General features: G+C 44.6%; 2 protein-coding genes across 2 annotated transcripts; both read right to left on the bottom strand.

Annotated features, from left to right (window-relative positions):
* Positions 1–927: 927 nt before the first annotated feature.
* LOC136434775 (kelch-like protein 12) lies at positions 928–3,821 on the bottom strand. The gene has a single exon (XM_066427820.1). It carries the CDS (start codon positions 3,782–3,784, stop codon positions 1,745–1,747), a length of 2,040 nt encoding a protein of 679 aa, XP_066283917.1. The 5' UTR covers positions 3,785–3,821; the 3' UTR covers positions 928–1,744.
* Positions 3,822–12,920: 9,099 nt separating this feature from the next.
* On the bottom strand, positions 12,921–20,862 carry LOC136434779 (ankyrin repeat and BTB/POZ domain-containing protein 1-like). The gene is made up of 11 exons (XM_066427823.1): positions 20,661–20,862; positions 19,676–19,738; positions 19,237–19,292; positions 18,686–18,830; positions 17,961–18,166; positions 17,548–17,664; positions 17,047–17,174; positions 16,617–16,724; positions 16,063–16,236; positions 15,440–15,640; positions 12,921–15,009 (listed from the first exon to the last, which is right to left on the bottom strand). Exons 1-11 carry the CDS (start codon positions 20,714–20,716, stop codon positions 14,803–14,805), a joined length of 1,461 nt encoding a protein of 486 aa, XP_066283920.1. The 5' UTR covers positions 20,717–20,862; the 3' UTR covers positions 12,921–14,802.
* Positions 20,863–20,900: the final 38 nt, after the last annotated feature.

The raw sequence follows: 20,900 nt of genomic DNA on the forward strand, positions 1-20,900 counted from the left end.
AGGCGATGTGAAATTCTCGGCTTGTCTCCCTACGCAAAGGTTGAAGTCATTGGCACGGCTGCTAAGCTACTTTTCCCAAGTGATGGACCTCAAAACGCGTAAAGCTTTTAGGCAAATACTAAAAATTCTAACCGTAACGAGACAAGTAGAAACAGAGGTCATTGTGGCAGGAGTAATGACGTACAGTATCTCCTGCTAACGGAAAACCTGACAAATTGTTGTTCACCTTGTAGCGCTCGAGTGCCACATAGGGCAGCAAGTTTCCTTGCTGATTCAGTAACAGGGTATATCTTTTACAGGGAGGGGTTGCTAGCCCTTCCCCTTAATGTGCTCGAGGTATCTCCTCGAACACGGAACCCCCATTTTACGCCCCTTGAGAAAGACGGGTGCAGCCCCAGCCGAGATGTTCTGTTCCAGGATTTGAACCGGCCCTCTCAGTTACCACCTAATTGGAACCAGTAGCTCAACTGTGAGGCTACTACTTGTTGAGCTACAGGGACGTCCCCTACCGACCCATTGCTATGCTCACAATGTTATGTGTTTTTTTTCCGTACAAGAAATCAACACAATCTACTGCTCTTCTTGGATACTAAGATAGGATAAGGTGTTATTATTCATCCGCGCTGCAGATTCTTAGTATACTAACAAATTTAAAAGGATCATCAAATTTGTGGACACTTTTATTGAAAGGAGTTGAGTTTTTACATCGAACGATACTTCCCTGTGATGTGCATTACTTCGTACATTTCAGTTTGCGGCATGCCTTATCAATTCGAACGCCAAGAATCAAACTGGATGCAAGACATTTGACTGTTTACGTGCGCCTCTAGCGGTTATCTTCTGTAGGACAGCACTGCCTGCCATGTCCATTTGAATGACCATGAACCTGGATTGATTTTCATTCACACGATAAAACCAGTAAAGATGAACAAGTGTGCAAATGTTTATTTCATACATCCAGATAGTTGTTGAGATCTCGCCAGCTTTGCATTACAGGATCTAGCATAAGGGTAGGCCCAGGAAAAGGCCCATATGAGGGGTTTGGTGGTCTCACTATCTGGATAAATTTATTATTCTGGTTGTCTTCTTGTTGTTAATGGAGATCGTTAATAGATACATTCTAACGTTCTGTGTGATTTGGGATCAGGGTTAATTACGACAAAAAACTAGGGGCGGGAGCATATGTGGCGCTCTACCACTCAACTACATGTAACATGTCTACAAGTATCTAAAAGTGTCTTTCATGCCACTTTTCATGAACTCCGCAAGAGGGCATTACATTAGCATCATTTTTCTCCAGGACCAAAGGAAAAACATTTTGGATTTGAAGGGCTATTCAATGGATCGGTCTTGTCTTCAGTCAGTAGATACTTGTAACATACCCCTCTTTCAGACTCTCTGGGTTTAACGTCGCCGGAACCGTATACCATGTCCGTCTAGCCGATCAGTCTCGTCAGTTTACATAACAACCCAATAGTTGCGAACTCGCCAATATTTCCTGAAAAAAAGCTCTTACTATGAGAAATGACATCGTTTTAGAAGTTGTATTGAGGGTGCATTTTGGGCTGTGACTTGTGGCTGACTTCACCCTCTAAGTTATAGTTCTTAGTTCCTCCAGTGTCTATTTTAAGGCACAGCAGGTCGTTCTTTTCCCAGCTGGTGCGGTACGGTGTTGCACCTCTCTCGTCGTCTGTACCAGGAACTTCCAACAGCTTTAAGATCCTTTTCTGACCTCCATGTACTACTAGTCACAGTCTGATCCGTCCCGCTCGTCTTCTTCCTCCTCCAGTGCTGCCAGGTCCCGGCAGTACCAACCAACGCGGCTCTTCTGGGTTTCAAGGAAGCTGTGGCCGAATAAGGCAAAGGGCAGAGGCGTCTGCTGTGCGGAACTGTAGTGGCCAGAGGTCGATGAGTGGTCTCCAAATTCGTAGTTGCTAATGGTATCCACTATGTCCTGTGAATTCGTGAACCAGTAGTTAACGTTTTGGTTCTCACGTCGCGTGCGAAGGAAGTTCTCCCTGAAATCTTGTTTATTACCCTCATCTAGGCTTAGAGTCTCCTTTTCGGCATCAAAGATGTACTGATAGATGCGACACCCTGATGATAGTCCATATCCGATACGAATATAAAGTCTGTCATCGACAGCAGTCGCAAGTGTGACTGAGTCCTCCGCCCAAGAACTAGGAAGTAGTATATAGGCGTTCTTCCAACGTTTGGTTTTTACGTCAAACGCATGGACACAGAGGTGATCGATTTCCTTTGACATCCTACTCACCCTCCAGGCGATTGACCCAAATGCAACCTTGCAAATGAATGCAATCTTGTCTCCGAATGCTGTTACCATCATATTCGATGAAGTCAGGTGCTTCGGCGGTCCCGCATATATCTTTATCCAAGCCCCTTCTTCAGGATCATAGCAGTCCATGGTCACCAAAGACGTCGCCTCAGCGTCACTGCCGACCAGGAAGAGTTTCCCGTCTACGATCACCGAGTGATGCCCTGCCCTGCCGCGAGGCATGTCGGGCAACTTCAGCCAAGTGTCTGAAGGGAAATCGTAGCGAAAGGCTTGGCTGGATTGGCTTTGGAAATGCTTCCTGCGAGGCCCCATCCAGGCAAGCCTTTCGGTACGATTTCCCTTCAGAGACCAGTGGGGTCGACCACCTGTCACGTACAGGTGTCTCCCTGCACTTGCCACGCTCATGTAGCCGGAGACAGGCGTTGGTAGGTCAGTGACGTGGTAGTACTGCTGACTATCTGGATCTAAGCAAATTATGCTTCTTAAGGGCCCGGGCTTTGTCTCTGCATGGATGGGGAACGCGTCGTGAAGACCTGGCTCCTTAACTGCCATCCAACCACCAACAATGATTGCCAGGTTGTCCGATGTCCCGCGTCTATTACGACTTGCCTCTTCTCCCCCTACCTTTGTACCGAGAAGGTGTTTCTCCTTGGCTGCTGTGATCTTTGCCAGACATTCTGCGGACTCTCGTATCACAGGGTGTGACTCGAGCTTCTGTAGCACGCTGACCTTCACGCAGGTTAGACGGATCTCTTGCAAAATCTGTAGGATTGCTGTTTGACGGTTCTCAGGGGCATGGTCGAGCCATCTTATGACAAAATTGACAACTTCCTCTTCATTCGTAACTTTCAGATCCTCGTCTTCGAGGAGATCTAAGAGTTCTTGCACCGAAAGGCTAAGGAACTCCCCATGTTGTATGGCGTCTGAGAAGTTTGACATTGCCATGTCTCTCGCGCTCTTCTTCAGGTCAGAAAGACCGTACATGCCGGCCAGGCGCATGACGCCCAGACAATTGGCCGGACAAAGGTTGTCTTGGATGAACTCACAGCAGTACTTCAGAATCTTGTCAAACTGTAGCATGTGTGCCGTCTGCAGGATGTCCTGGACATCGTCCTCGCTGATGTGGATTTCCCCGGTATACAGGAAGTCCAGAATCTTGCAGAAGCTGATGCCGTCAATTCCGTGAAGTTGTATGACCTTTGAACAACTTTCAGCGAGGTTGGAGGACAGCATGGCTTTAAAGTACGATATGGTTGCCAGCACAGGACGGTGACAAGGGAACTCACAATCTTCCACTTGTACCACCACATCAAGGAACTTCCCGGTCCTACGCTGGCTGGCGAGTTCAGCAAGAAGCTTGCGTCCCTGGGCGTCCTCCTTGAAGTGGCGGGAGTCGTCTTCCGTTGATTCAGAGTCATAGTCGTATGAACCCCAGTCCGACTCATCATAGTCATCGGCATCATCAAAATCAGACAGTCCCCCGAACATGGCGGGTGTTCACCTGGTGCTCTACTATGAAATCTGCTGGACAAAATGATACGGGGCAATGTCATCATGATTGTAGAGACACAATGATGCAACCCAAGTAAAGTACAAGGCGTATGGCATACATGTACGAGGGGTGATCAATACGTTATCAGCCTCACCCAGAAATGAGGTAGCCTGGAGCCCAGCCTTATTAGCTTCCGTCCGCTACCCAAGCTCCGCTCCTCGGCGAGGAGCGGAGCTTGGGTAGCGGACGGAAGCTAATAAGGCTGGACTCCAGGCTAGAAATGAGGTGCACAACTCAAACCGTTTATGAAGGCCTGCCAAAATCAAAATCATTGTGATTATTACTTTGCAGGCGACACCCAGTAACGTTAGGGTATATGAGGAGAAACAAGAGAAGGAAAATTAAACATAGACACTAAGTTGAGTTGCGACCTGAGGTGTGCGGGTCAACTTGCTCTGTCGAAAGTTAGATACCCACTTCTCTTCTCCACAAGTTCCAAAGAGAACTCCATTTCCTGTCTACTCACAGATAATACAACACAAATGTAAGATAGTCGCGACACCTTCCTGTGCCAGCCTGTCGGAGAAAGAGGTGGCGCACACATGCATGCATGCACTCATAGTCCTACATTCAAATGATAAGGTTCCATTTCTGTCGCTGTACGTGAAGGTCTGTAATGTTAAAACCGAGTGATCAGCTATTACTGTAAATGCAGAAATGTTCGCGGTGGTTTTAAGGTCGCAGTTTTCGCGGCGTACTTTCAGCGGGAACTTGAAACTTTTTGCCCACCTATGACTGTAGCGCTACTATTGTTTCAAACGCGAACTTAAAACCACCTCGAGCACTCCATTTTCTCCCTACAGTGAAATAAGAACCACACGAACTTAAATACGGTATGAGAGGGCTGCAATGGTAGGCTGGGGCTAAGGTCAACTTCACCGTCAGGAATAAGCTGTCGCTAAGTTAATTGTCACAACCTTGAGTCCTGGTGTGAGGAAAGTATTGACGGTTAGGAAGCTTTAAATCACAACCTGCCGCATGAGAAGGATAGTGAGGAAGGACACACATTAGGAAGTACTGGCAGGTAGGAAGGTACATGTAATCGCATTATAAATCTACACAATATAAATATAGATTGGGGTGCAGTAACCAAACGACCTGTAAGGTGTGAGAAAATCGAAGAGAGGACTCGTCAAGAGATACACTGTCGTCCTAATAGTATGGGTGGGTCAGATGTTTATCTATTAGCTTTATAGTAGATTTCCCGCCTTTCACATTAGCACATGCGCATTAGGTCCCAGGGCGCATACCCCGGATGTAGGTCACGACGCTGTGAAGAAAGTTCTTTGTTCTGTGAATATACCGTCTTGGCTGCCTCCTGTACAAGTCCGGGGTACTAAAGTGGGAAGATAATGGCACATATATCTTCACATGGTTAGACTAGGATGTAGGAGCTAACGACCTGTAAATGAGATGGGTAGTAAGAGAGGACACTTGAAGAGATACTCTTGCCTGTAAAAATACACAATGCACAAACAGCCTTTGATTTTTTTCGTGAGGGTGGCCCAGATGGTCAGCAACACAACATCAGGCGGAAGGGAGCCCAGCATGATGCTGGGACTGGGTGTCTATCTGATAATGTGGAGGAAGGACAGAATTCAAACTGGATAATTTTCCTAAAGACTATCAAAACATAGGTGCATAGTACTGAGCTGGAAAAGAAAAGGTATATCGTCAAATTATTACTTGAACCTCCTGAAGTTCATGATTGGCACGTTGGATCGTAGATTATAGATACAGCAGGAACTAGTCGATGACGTGACAGTTACCTCAAGGTAGTCTGAGTCGCACTGTAGAGGACCAAGGACATTACATAATGTCATTGAGAGGACAGACAACGGCAGAACTCACAGTTGAACCAACTTGAACGGCAAAAGTTCCTGGAGTTTGAAGAGATGCCGACGGATGACCTGAACCGATCAGAGAAGAACTGCCGGGTAACTGGAGGACTCAGGGCCACGTGACAGTTCAGCATAAGAGTCTACGACTGGTAGACAATCTACATGTAGGAGCTCCACGACCGGTAGACATAAAGGAGCAGTCTAAAGATAGGTCGAAGAAAAAACCAAAAAGACGATCAAACTGACGAGGAGCCAAGGTTTAACACCTCCAACCGCCAAGAGATAATGCCCACGACTGAGGAAGGCAGGGAGGGGAACATCTGGGATTGATAAGGGCAGGGGTAGGAACTCAGGGCCTAGGGGGAAGGGGAGGATCACTAACACTGTGATCCGATCATCAAATTTGTAGACGCTTTTATCAACATAAGTTGAGTTTTTACATTGAATGATACTTCTGGAATTCCTCGTAATGTTCATTACGCGTACTTTCATTTCATTTCAGTTTGCGGGATGCCTTATCAATTCGAAAGCCATGAATATCAAACTGGATTCAACGTATGTGACTGTTTACGTGCGCCTCTAGCGGTTGTCTTCTGTACGACAGCACTACCTGTCATGTCTCTTAAATGACGATGAACCCGGGTTGCATGTCATTCATACAATAAAACTAGTTAAGGTGTAGAAGTGTGCCAAAGTTTATTCTAGACATCCAAGTAGTTTTGGGAGATCTCGCCAGCTTTGCACTCCATGATCTAGTAGGCCTAGAACAAGACTCATATGAGGAGCAATTAGTTTAGTGGGTCTTTAGTGGCCTCGTCATCTGGATCCGGATAAATTTACTATATTCTTTTAGCTGTGATGGACATTCTCAATATATATTCTTAATTACGACAGACAAAGGGGGGGGGGAGGCGTGCCAAAGGGACTTCCACACTAAGTTCCATGGTTATGCAACGACCTTTCTGACGGTAACGAAAATGATACAGTTCAAGTGAGCCGACGTCAAGTGCTGACATATCTATCAACTTTGCGGTATATTATGCCGATGACAATCCCTGGCAAATCCCTTCTGTGTTTGACGGAAGCAGAACACAGTATGTCGCCTATGGGGATTTACATGGTTACCCCAAAATGAGCCGCTTTGACGCTTCAAACTGTATGGTGGGGTCCACGAGGAAGGTACAGAAATTGAAGATGTTTGAGTTCAGGGTACAATCTACAAAATATGTGAAAATGAATTAAAAGTTGCCGGTGTAGTGGGACAGAATATACCCCTGTCCAGAATATTGTCCAGAGTATACCCGGGTATATTCTGGGCTAGGCCAGATGATACCCCCGGGGTATTATCTGGCCTAGCCCAGAATCCCCCCCCCCCCGGGCCAAATCATACCCTGGGGGTATAGTCTGGCCTAGCCCAGAATGTACCCCGGTATATTGTAAGCTAGCCTAGAATACACCCCTACCCAAACGATTAAGGTAGGTCAGTTGAGACAGCCTAGATGACGTACTTTTTGATTGGATTTCGAGGTCTGCAGCTAATGGATGACAAGAGAGATTATTGAAAAAACAATTAGATGCATCTATCAGCGCATTTCTTTTGATCTTTATCAATATCAAACGCACTACTTTATACCGGCGAACTACTATGTAAATACTGTATTCTGTAACCTTAAGCGTTCCATGTTGTTTGCTTGAACCTTTATAACCTGCAACAGGGAATACTCATAAACCCGTGCGCACCTCGTGAAATTTGTACCGGAAGTTTAAAAGTAATTTATAACGTTATCTGATTTCGATCGGTTCTTTTCCTAGGTATATAATGCACTGAGACGTCAATGAACTGTTGACTAACATTAATACATACACTGCTGTTCTCTTAGGACATTAGGACTGAACACCGGAAGTTTGCAGGTTGGTGAGTTAGCGCTAGTATTAAAAGTCATGTTGACCATAATGGACTTTGGTACCAAATGGTAACGTAAAGCCCCTGTCACACTTGTGCGTATATATATACAAGCCCGCATGAGTTGCTCATTAAAATGTTTTTGGTTGAGGTTAAGTTTGCAGCCGAATAGGTAATTCCTTTGGTTTGATAACTAGACTGCTCAACGGTGGGTCAAAGTAGAAAACAACTTCCTCCCCGCAAAATTTACTTACACCAAACAAATGTTGCTGCGGACCTCATGAGCCCTTGAATATACGCACAAGTGTGACAGGGCCCTTACATGCATGCTGTGCGTACTGTTACTTGCGTTTATACATCATGCTACAGCCATGATGACATCTCTCCGTATTCATTTTGTCCAGCAGATTTCATAGTAGAATATTAAAGATCATTAGAGGATGTTCGTACATCCAGACGCCCTACGGGACTACGACGACCGTGATGAGTCAGACGGCGGGGATTCATCATTGGACTGTGACTCCGTCAGTAATTAGCCTGGATACCAGACCTTTCGCGCGATGCGATGATAAGCCTTTTTGGCCGGGGAAGACCTGGTAGTAGGGATAGAGTTGGCACCCGGGCGCTTTGGCAGCCGAACCCTGATATCTATCGCAATTAGTGGGCCGTGTGCTGTCTGTGGCGGCGGCGCGAGTTGCTTCCCCGGCCGAAGGATTAGCGCCAAGAGCGCGGTGGTCTGGCACCCAGGCTAGTCAGTAATGGGAGCGACATAGAAGTTATAGAATCATCTGAAGACGGCTCCCGCCTCATCAAAAACAACGGCCATGGACGCAAGCTTCTTGCTGAACTTGCCAACCAGCGTAGGACTGGGGATTTCCTCGATTTTGCGATACAAGTTGGGGGTAGGGAGTTCCCTTGTCACCGTGCTGTGCTGGCAACCACGCCGTACTTCAAAGCCATGCTGTCTTCCAACCTCGCTGAAAGTAGTTCAAAGGTCATACATCTGCACGGGACAGACTCCATCAGCTTCTCCAAGATCCTGGACTTCCTGTATACCGGGGAAATCCGCATCAGCGAGGACGATGTCCAGGACATTCTGAAGACGGCACACATGCTACAGTTTGACAAGATTCTGAAGTACTGCCAGAAGTTCATTCAAGGCAACCTTTGCCCGTCCAACTGCCTGGACGTCATGCGCCTGGCAGACACGTATGGTCTTTCTGACCTGAAGAAGAGCGCAAGGAAAATGGTAGTGTCAAACTTCTCAGATGCCAACCAGGACGAGGAGTTCCTTAGCCTTTCGGTGCAAGAACTCTTAGATCTACTTGAAGACGAGGATCTGAAAGTTACGAATGAAGAGGAAGTTGTCAATTTTGTCATAAGATGGCTCGACCATGCCCCTGAGAACCGTCAAACAGCAATCCTACAGATTTTGCAAGAGATCCGTCTAACCTGCGTGAAGGTTAGCGTGCTACAGAAGCTGGAGTCCCACCCTGTGATACGAGAGTCCGCAGAATGTCTGGCAAAGATCACAGCAGCCAGGGAGAAACACCTTCTCGGTGCAAAGGCAGAGGGAGAAGAAGCAAGTCGTACTAGACGCGGGATATCGGACAGCCTGGCAATCATTGTTGGCGGTTGGATGGCAGTTAAGAAGCCACAAGTCGAGCCTGTACAGCTGACGCCAGGGCCCCCACTGCAAAACATGATTTGCTTAGATCCAGATAGTCAGCAGTACTACCACATTGCTAACCTACCAACGCCTGTCTCCGGCTACATGAGCGTGGCAAGTGCAGGGAGACACCTGTACGTGACTGGTGGACGTGTCCATCCTCTGTTCGGCCATGGTCCTCACACTCCCCCATCCAAGCAGGCCTTTCGCTACGATTTCCCTTCAGACACTTGGCTGAAGTTGCCCGACATGCCTCGCGGCAGGGCAGGGCATCACTCGGTTATCGTTGACGGGAAACTCTTCGTGGTTGGCAGTGACGCTGAGACGACGTCTTTGGTGACCAAGGACTGCTGTGATCCTGAAGAAGACGACGACGCTGAGGAGACGACGTCTTTAGTGACCATGGACTGCTATGATCCTGAAGAAGCGGCTTGGATAAAGATACATGAGTCACTACCAATAAACGTTTCATCGAAGTGGACGGTAACAGCCTTCGGAGCCAAGGTTGCAATCATCGAAGCGTTAGACTGGGGAATCGAAGAATATTTCTGTGTCTATAACCCCGGTATATTGTAAGCTAGCCTAGAATACACCCCTACCCAAACGATTAAGGTAGGTCAGTTGAGACAGCCTAGATGACGTACTTTTTGATTGGATTTCGAGGTCTGCAGCTAATGGATGACAAGAGAGATTATTGAAAAAACAATTAGATGCATCTATCAGCGCATTTCTTTTGATCTTTATCAATATCAAACGCACTACTTTATACCGGCGAACTACTATGTAAATACTGTATTCTGTAACCTTAAGCGTTCCATGTTGTTTGCTTGAACCTTTATAACCTGCAACAGGGAATACTCATAAACCCGTGCGCACCTCGTGAAATTTGTACCGGAAGTTTAAAAGTAATTTATAACGTTATCTGATTTCGATCGGTTCTTTTCCTAGGTATATAATGCACTGAGACGTCAATGAACTGTTGACTAACATTAATACATACACTGCTGTTCTCTTAGGACATTAGGACTGAACACCGGAAGTTTGCAGGTTGGTGAGTTAGCGCTAGTATTAAAAGTCATGTTGACCATAATGGACTTTGGTACCAAATGGTAACGTAAAGCCCCTGTCACACTTGTGCGTATATATATACAAGCCCGCATGAGTTGCTCATTAAAATGTTTTTGGTTGAGGTTAAGTTTGCAGCCGAATAGGTAATTCCTTTGGTTTGATAACTAGACTGCTCAACGGTGGGTCAAAGTAGAAAACAACTTCCTCCCCGCAAAATTTACTTACACCAAACAAATGTTGCTGCGGACCTCATGAGCCCTTGAATATACGCACAAGTGTGACAGGGCCCTTACATGCATGCTGTGCGTACTGTTACTTGCGTTTATACATCATGCTACAGCCATGATGACATCTCTCCGTATTCATTTTGTCCAGCAGATTTCATAGTAGAATATTAAAGATCATTAGAGGATGTTCGTACATCCAGACGCCCTACGGGACTACGACGACCGTGATGAGTCAGACGGCGGGGATTCATCATTGGACTGTGACTCCGTCAGTAATTAGCCTGGATACCAGACCTTTCGCGCGATGCGATGATAAGCCTTTTTGGCCGGGGAAGACCTGGTAGTAGGGATAGAGTTGGCACCCGGGCGCTTTGGCAGCCGAACCCTGATATCTATCGCAATTAGTGGGCCGTGTGCTGTCTGTGGCGGCGGCGCGAGTTGCTTCCCCGGCCGAAGGATTAGCGCCAAGAGCGCGGTGGTCTGGCACCCAGGCTAGTCAGTAATGGGAGCGACATAGAAGTTATAGAATCATCTGAAGACGGCTCCCGCCTCATCAAAAACAACGGCCATGGACGCAAGCTTCTTGCTGAACTTGCCAACCAGCGTAGGACTGGGGATTTCCTCGATTTTGCGATACAAGTTGGGGGTAGGGAGTTCCCTTGTCACCGTGCTGTGCTGGCAACCACGCCGTACTTCAAAGCCATGCTGTCTTCCAACCTCGCTGAAAGTAGTTCAAAGGTCATACATCTGCACGGGACAGACTCCATCAGCTTCTCCAAGATCCTGGACTTCCTGTATACCGGGGAAATCCGCATCAGCGAGGACGATGTCCAGGACATTCTGAAGACGGCACACATGCTACAGTTTGACAAGATTCTGAAGTACTGCCAGAAGTTCATTCAAGGCAACCTTTGCCCGTCCAACTGCCTGGACGTCATGCGCCTGGCAGACACGTATGGTCTTTCTGACCTGAAGAAGAGCGCAAGGAAAATGGTAGTGTCAAACTTCTCAGATGCCAACCAGGACGAGGAGTTCCTTAGCCTTTCGGTGCAAGAACTCTTAGATCTACTTGAAGACGAGGATCTGAAAGTTACGAATGAAGAGGAAGTTGTCAATTTTGTCATAAGATGGCTCGACCATGCCCCTGAGAACCGTCAAACAGCAATCCTACAGATTTTGCAAGAGATCCGTCTAACCTGCGTGAAGGTTAGCGTGCTACAGAAGCTGGAGTCCCACCCTGTGATACGAGAGTCCGCAGAATGTCTGGCAAAGATCACAGCAGCCAGGGAGAAACACCTTCTCGGTGCAAAGGCAGAGGGAGAAGAAGCAAGTCGTACTAGACGCGGGATATCGGACAGCCTGGCAATCATTGTTGGCGGTTGGATGGCAGTTAAGAAGCCACAAGTCGAGCCTGTACAGCTGACGCCAGGGCCCCCACTGCAAAACATGATTTGCTTAGATCCAGATAGTCAGCAGTACTACCACATTGCTAACCTACCAACGCCTGTCTCCGGCTACATGAGCGTGGCAAGTGCAGGGAGACACCTGTACGTGACTGGTGGACGTGTCCATCCTCTGTTCGGCCATGGTCCTCACACTCCCCCATCCAAGCAGGCCTTTCGCTACGATTTCCCTTCAGACACTTGGCTGAAGTTGCCCGACATGCCTCGCGGCAGGGCAGGGCATCACTCGGTTATCGTTGACGGGAAACTCTTCGTGGTTGGCAGTGACGCTGAGACGACGTCTTTGGTGACCAAGGACTGCTGTGATCCTGAAGAAGACGACGACGCTGAGGAGACGACGTCTTTAGTGACCATGGACTGCTATGATCCTGAAGAAGCGGCTTGGATAAAGATACATGAGTCACTACCAATAAACGTTTCATCGAAGTGGACGGTAACAGCCTTCGGAGCCAAGGTTGCAATCATCGAAGCGTTAGACTGGGGAATCGAAGAATATTTCTGTGTCCATGCGTTTGATGTGAAAACCAAAGGTTGCTGGAAGAACGCCTATATGCCTCTGGGGAGCTCTTTGGGGGAGGACGCGGTCATTCTTGCGACTGCTATCAATGACAAGCGGTTTTACATCCGAATCGGGCTGTCACCGACTGGTATCGAGGATTGCGTTGAACAATATATTTTCGATGTCGAAGAGGAGATCTTAATTGATATGGGCGATGAAGAAGATTTCAGCCACAAGTCACAGCCCAAAATGCACCCTCAACACAACTTCTAAAATGATAACATTCCCCTCAGTAACAGCTTTTTTTAGGAACGTCGCAACTATTGGGTTCTAAACTGACTCTTCTTAGCTGAAGTTATGTATGAAACAATCATTTAACAAAAACTGGGAACACACAAGGAGTCCATATGACATTCCCATCTTTAATCTAACAGTTCTTAGGCATCTATACACCAGCACCCAATGTCACCCAGTCTACATGAACACAGTCTCTCATCATTGGATAACATATAGAATTTCAGTAAAATGCTGTTTAATTGTACTAATAATAATAGTTGGCATAACTTTGCTTCCACCCCTTTGCAAACAGCAATCTACCAGTTAGCTTTCATTCTCTGATGCAGATGACAATACACACATGCTCACATTGTAATATGTTGAAATAAGGATACATAAAGTAAAGCATCCAGAAGCCTACAAAGAGAAGCACCTTTACGAATAGCAGCTTGAAATACATGTACTTGATACCTGAAAGCAAGGAGGTCCTATTTCAAGGAACATCTATTTGTGAAAGCCTCCAATGTTAAGTATACTACATGGTATACCATGCCGTGGCTATTAGTAGTTTGAAACTGTAAAGCAATATATCAATCATTAGTCAACTGGCCAATCACAGAGCAAGCTCTGTACATACACACTGCACACAGCACGCACACGCACACGCACGCACGCACACACACACACACACACACACACTCTCTCTCTCTCTCTCTCCCCCCTCTCTCTCTCCTTACTTGTAGAGGGTGTAGCTCTATCACAACCCACACATACCCATATTTCTGTACTATCCATACACATTGTATTACATTGGCATAAGTCATTACAATCTGCTGTGAGTTGTCTATATATGGCTATCACCAAATTACATCAACTTTGGCAGATAACATTGGAATAAAAACAAAACAACAAAAATTTCCTGCCAGGCTAGTGGCGAGAAAAATAACAAAAAGCTTTTGCGGAAAATTGATGTGAAATTGGGAATTCAATAAAAATGGAATAGTACAAAAGTATATCATGGCATATTGGCATATGGTAAAATGCATAAAAAGATTGTGAACATTTCATACAGTATGCACACATTGTATCAGTAAATATGATACTGCTAGATGTGTGTACATGAAATGAATGTAGGAGAAATCAAAAAGAAAAGTACATGTATTAAGCATTTTTTCACCAATAGACTATGAATAATTTGTTACATTCAATATGAATGTTTCAGTATCCATGAATGTGTTATACTCTAATTTGCAATATTATTACTGTAGATAGATATTGAATACAATATGATTCTCAGCACATCTTACTTTGTAATATTAACAAGTGATCTTTTATATTTTACAAAGAAACATTATATTATCACTTTGTAACATTTTCTCACTGTAATATATTTGCTAAAACCACTCCTATTATTCTACATAACATCAGATATTGTACTGTAATACTGTAATATCAGTAACATTCCATTCTTTACAAGGCAGGGATGCATCTAATTCACTCCAGAAAGATTCAACTTAAATATTTTATACAATCATGTTCTCTGGGGAAGCTGTGATTTTTTTACTGCCAGTTACTATTGTATAATCAGTATGTGAAAGACTAATTGTTACTGTGCTACCCCCAGGTGTAGAATTAGACAGAAGTAGACATACATTCTATTTTCTGCTACAGTATTTTGTGTGCATTCTGGCAGCTCAGAATTACATATATCATACATTGCTTAACCTTCTCCCTACTGCCCAACCCGTAACCAAAAGAGAATTGGTAGCCAAACGTTAACGGCTACTTCAGTGTACTAAAGATTAAGAAGGGTAGCAATTTAAGCTATGAGTGTAAAACTTGTTTGCAACAAAATTCTCCAATCTGAAGCTATTTTTCCTGTATTCTGGCAGCTTAGAATTACACATACATTTTTGTACATTGCTTAAGCAGGGTAGCAATCCAAGCTACAAGTGAACAACTTATCTTGAAGACAATTCTTCCATCAGATAGGAGGTAAACGACACAGTTAACCTTCTAACCCCAGCCTGTCCAGTAACCAGTCCAGCGCTGCCAGCTTCTGATTGGCCTCGTCCAGGGCGCTGTAGGTCTGCACGTTGCTGGTGATGTGGTAGCGGATGTCATCCACCACGGGGATGGAGTCGGTCTCCTGTCGCGCCTCGACCTGGGCCGCGTCCTCTCGTACCAGATCTGCAAAGTCCTCCATCTCCACAAGCTGAAAAGAGGATTAATGTTAAAGTTAAAGTCCTCTCGTGCCACTTGGATCACCCTAAGGTTGGTGCACAATTCAGATTCGCAGCCCTTGGGCCACACAACTTTTTGCACGTCACTACGGCAGGGGGCTAGTCTGCTGGTAGTGATGTGTGTGTTTAAATTCCATACTCTTCCCCAGATGCTGCGAGTTTTAAGCAGAGAAAGCAGTAGTACCATTTTTACAGTCTTTGGTATGACCCGGCCGGGAATCAAACTCATGACCTACCGTGTACAAGGCAAACACTCTAGCTTTTCATTGTGAATCTCATTACCTGAATGTCTAGCCTTCATTGACATATTAGACTTTTGACAAAAACTTCAAGCTTGAGTAAACTTTTTATTGTGTAGGCTGACTAAGTTTGCCAACAGCTTTTGTTTTCTGACTTGCTCACCTTATCCAAGACCTTGGCCATGTACTCTGTGCACTGGTCCTCGAGTCGCGGCAGCTCAAACAGTCGCGACGCTCGTACGACCGGGATGACGTTGTTTTCGTCCAAGTGTTGACTGATGACGTTGGCACACTGCCTCTTCAGGCCAGGTAACAGGTACATGTCTGCCACTCGTAACACATCAAACACATGGTCGGGAGACACCTGGAAATAAATGTACAAAATTTTAGTACACAATATTTGGAATAAAGTACAGGCATATGATTGTGTTAGTGTTGAATCAATTACATGTGGGGGGATGTTCCTGTGTCTCAACTGGTAGCAGTCTAACAATATTGGGCTACTGGTTCCAATGAGTTGGTAACTGGGAGAGCCCGGTTCAAGTCCCAGGGTCAGGACATCTAGGTTGGGGCTGCACCATCTTTCAGAAAGGACTTAAACTGGGGGTCCCGTGCTCAAGCACATTAAAGGGGAAGGGCTAGCAACCCCTCCCTGTAAAAACATACCCTTCCACTGAAACAGCAAGGAAACTTGCTCCTCTATGTGCCACCAGGTACTATATTAGGGTCTGAACAAACGGATGAACGAAATAATGAAAACCTACTACCTATTATCCATGCCCTCACCTCTGTACTGTCCTGATAGATGTAGTACAGGACCCTGCTGAAGACATACGCACTGACATCATGGAGTTCCACTACAGGGATGGGAGCCTCTGACTCTGAGTCCTCCTTGGGTCTCTCACTGAAATGGTCAATCAGAAGGGCCTTGAAGTAATCACTGCGACCACAGAGAAAGACCTGGAACAAAGGGGGGAATGGTCAAGTCATCACAAGCAACACAACTTTGTGCAATGTTGTTATGAAATTGATTGAAGTAAAATACATGTAGTAATTTTGTCTTTAAGATTGTTAGTTCTTGTTTATCAACCCTCCTCACAACCATGAACCAAGTCTTCTTACATACAGAAAAAAAGTAAATCTTGTTGATTGTTAGTATTTGTTTTAATGGTGACCTCTTAACTCCAGTGAACATTTGTTCAGTAATGTACCCTGTGCATCCACTGCAAACTTGTGGCAAACACCTTCTTTTCTCCCTACTGCAAAATTAAGTTTCTGCAAATTTTACAATATATGAAGCATTTAAAACATGGAAAGAATTTGGTAGCAACTTCCCATACCTTGTGGCAGTAAAACCTGTGGGATTCCACCTCAAAGCAGACGTCGTCATATGCAGTTTTGTCTTCGTCCTCAGGGCTGCAGAAAAACGGTAAAACTCCGGAGGTGACCTGCAAAGGAAAGTTTAGATTTCAGCAAACATCTGACAATCATAGAAGAATGGGAGAGGAATGAAACCAATAACAACACGCACAATACAAAAGTAACTCAAGCTACTGGATAGATTTTGTAAATGGTCTGTTGTATCAGTCAGAATTTTCTCACTCACTCACGAAAAGTAGTGGATGCTATCTTAAACATCTGTCCATTCACAAAATCTATCTATCAGTAGTTGCCGGTCTAACTTTTGTATTGTGTATCTTCTTACCCGAATCTCTAACCTTCATTGATGCAAGAAGAATATCAAAAGTGATTATTTTGTTCTGAACATACCCAGTTGCCCAGCTCTGGAGGCATGCAGCTTTCCGCAAGCCTGCCAAAGTCTTCGCACAGCTCCTGGTTATACAGACCCTCATGTTCCACACTGATCATGGTCACATGGGTACCAGGCTTGGTGGACACTGGGAAAAGAAAGAACAAGACTTGTAACACAGCCAATCAAAATGCTAAGAGACTTTTGACGCATGCTTGGTGTGCAAAATTCGAATCCCAGCCTTTGTTGCTCAACCAACTTACAACCAAAAGGGTTACAGTTCTTAAGCGGATGTAAAGCCAAAGGTCCGATTCTTGAGGACAGCCACACCTCAAGCTAGTCAAAGAACCCACCATACTGATATATATAAGGGTAGGGGTCCAACCTGTTGTGAATGGATCAACTGTGTCAGTCTTCTCTTATGCAGCTTGCATTTAGAGCTGGGCAAAACTGGTGTGTTATGTCTTAAGGTGGTTTACTGGCTATGCAATACAAACAAAGCTACTGTTGATGGTACATACCAAAGTCATAAACTGCTTTTAGCCTCTTCTCAAGTTCATCAATGAGCTTTCCAAGTCGACACTGCTTGGCCAGTCTTATACAGTCCTCAACATTGTAGACATCAGTGTCAAGTCGACCTACAGTGAGTCATAATACATAGAGTCAGATTTAACTCGACAAACACCCTTGTAACAAGGATCTCTGACTTGTCTTATATATCAATTTGCATCTAACAATTGCAGGTAATGATTCAAGTAGAAAAAATCTTTTCTAAAAACTATCCACAGAATTTTATCATTGAAATATTTCCACCTCTTCTACTGGTACCAATTCGTCCGCTTAAAAAAGCACTCTCAACATTTGAAAATTACACAACACCCCAAGAAACAATTGATATACATTTGTACTAGAATCCCTTAACAGTTTTGCCTACCTGTGTATAGATACTGCAGAACTGATCTGAAGGCGTTGGGGTTCACCAGACTGTGTTTGATCTGAACATGAGCCTTGTTCTTCCACTTGGTCTGCAGCATCTCTGCAAAGTAGGCTGACCGTGCGCTCAGGATGCACTTGTGGGCCGTGAACACCTCATCGTGGACATCAAACTCCACATCCTCATAGTTTCCCTGCTCTAAAAGCCTAGAAGATGTGCAACAATTAAAATCAACATAATTCCCTCTTGGGGTAGAGCCACATGATCATGAAGAACTCCAAGCTGAATATCAGGATCAAATCTAAGCCTTTTGCCTTTTCCATTTCATTTTATAGCAATGTCATATGTAAATACAATTATTGTATACATATAGATCAGCATACTGTACACAGTTAAAACTGCCCAAGAAGACCTTTTGGGAGACAAATGAGTTCCATGTGCACAGGTGGTCACTATAGACAGGATTCTTGATTGACGCTTGTGTCAATGGGAAAGGACCACCAAAAAGTGGTCACATTGGCCAGGTTTTCAGGTGGTCACTTGTACAGGTTTGACTATATGTAAACATTTCATTATTCTATCCAATGATTCAAGTAATGCAACAAGTGCATGTCCTTTGACTTGCAGACCATTCCATATTCCTACATGTGTCATGTTTTACTGGGCATGATCATGAGACTATTTCTGACATTGTTTTACTACTGAATGGTCACAATGATGCTTACTTTCGTAGGAACTCATCGTAGTGGTCCCTTCGTAATGTCTGTGAGGTGACCTGTTTGTAGTTCTTCAGCATGTTCCTGATCCTGTCGTTCAGTGCACCGTACAGGCAGCGCTCCCCATCGAAGGTGTTGGCTTCACACCGTGCCCCTGGTTGGATACAAGGTCGGAAACAAAACAAACTTCACTTACATGTGTACAAAAAACGTAATGCTCCCTCCCTCTACCACTGATACACTATGGGCGCATGATGACATCAGGAGTATGCAAGGGAATTATCCCACAAGACTGGCAGCACTAAACACATGCGTGAACTTACGAGACCTCACACCGGAGGTCATATGTGCGAGAACACAAGGACTGTATCATCACTTACCTAATAGTGCCATACACATTGTATGACACTGATTTAGTAGATATACAAGAATTTTCCTACGTGGAGCCTGTTTGGAAAATGACAATGAGAGCTGTTGTTCTCATTGTCCTTTTTCTTTTATTTGTCCAATTTGATACTTTATTAATGTTTCAGTTATACGTGTAACCTTAGTACTCTTACCTTTGTCTAGCAGATATTCTACTAGATCTTCATGGCCACATAGACAAGCATAGTACCTGCATGGTAAAAAAAAAAGACATAGACATAGTATGGCAAACTGCAATGCAACAAAAAAAGTAAATGCCTCTTTCATGCAAAATACTGAGGGTCTCTTGTAACACATAACTCACACCTAAAAATGATTCCAAGGTAATTCTAAGACTTACAATTGAAATATGATCTGGGAACAACTGCAAACAGATATAGTAAGTAGCAAGCAGGACTAGTCCAATACCAAAAATACAGTTACATTTTTAGCTGACTGCCTGCATAAAAAAATTGCTACATTTATTTTTGGTGTTGGAACAAAATTCAGCTATCTACTGTATGTTACGGATCAAAACAGATATCCATTCATCACAATATCAGGCAGGCCTGGCACAGTTCAGACATGACTTACAGAGGTGTACTGTCCCAGCGGTCTCTCACGTTCAGATCCACGTCCTTCTGTTCCACCAGGTGCCTGTAAAGTGTATAATTTGTACATATCGGTATTTTATTTGCTCTAGAGTTGAAATCTTGTTTATATAAATACATCATATTGATCACTATGATACGATACTTTAAATGTTGTGGACAGTTTTAACTTTATTTAGAAACATAATTCATCACAACATACAAACACTTGGGGACAGCAAACATGAATATTAAACGCTTCATTTATAAAAACATCATATGAACATAAACGGGTATCATCTACTACCCAACTATTATACAGGCTGACTTGAGACATATTTGTTAAAAATATAGAGGATTCTATGTGATGTTATCTTACGCCAATTGCTAGAGTTTGTAGTACCACTTCATAATCACTGATTTATCCCGACAACTAAGTGGCAGTTACCATTCCTGTTACACTGGCATGTCCCTGAGATGTTGCTTACGATGTGTGAACTTTGTGATGAACTGGACTGAACTGAACCCAGTGGGGTTATGATTCTCCCTGACCTAAGCCTTTTATAAACAACCTCTGCCCTGATAGATTTTATGTATGTTACTTTCATAGATACAGATCAACGGTGCAAGAAAACCTTAGGCGTCACGTCTACTTTTGCATTAAGAAAAATATCCAACGTCAAGCACTATCTATATAACCTCCTTGATCTAGCTAAGCTACTAACAATCATACAAAATTTATGTTTGAAAGGTTTCTTATTCTGCTCTGGAGATTTCTCTGGAATGATGTCCTCGAACGCTATGTGCAACGGAAGGTCGCCTGGCTAAGATCCCATTATAGCGTATGTTTGTCACTTGACACCAGAGGCTGCTACAGCTAAATACACACACCAAGTGTAGTTGCCTATGAGGCTATGACGAAACGCCCCCCTCCCACTTGGAACACTGCAGAAGCAGACGATCAAGGCGTACACCGCCAGAAAACTTACTTGACACGCGAAACATCTCCCTTTCTACAGGCAAGGAACAGTTCATGAAGATCCATGATGTCTTGGCTTCTGTTACCATTCGATGAATATGTCACAATCTCTTTAACAGGACAGATTGAGACGAAAACTTTGGCTGTGATTGCAACACACTAGGAGATGTCAACAATCGGACGCCATATTGGATTTCCTTGGGGAAATCCGAGTCTGTGATTGGTCAGCTATTTGAACCAATCAGGGCGT

The sequence above is a fragment of the Branchiostoma lanceolatum genome, chromosome 5 (assembly GCF_035083965.1).
Source record: "Branchiostoma lanceolatum isolate klBraLanc5 chromosome 5, klBraLanc5.hap2, whole genome shotgun sequence".
Classification (NCBI taxonomy): Eukaryota; Metazoa; Chordata; class Leptocardii; order Amphioxiformes; family Branchiostomatidae; genus Branchiostoma; species Branchiostoma lanceolatum.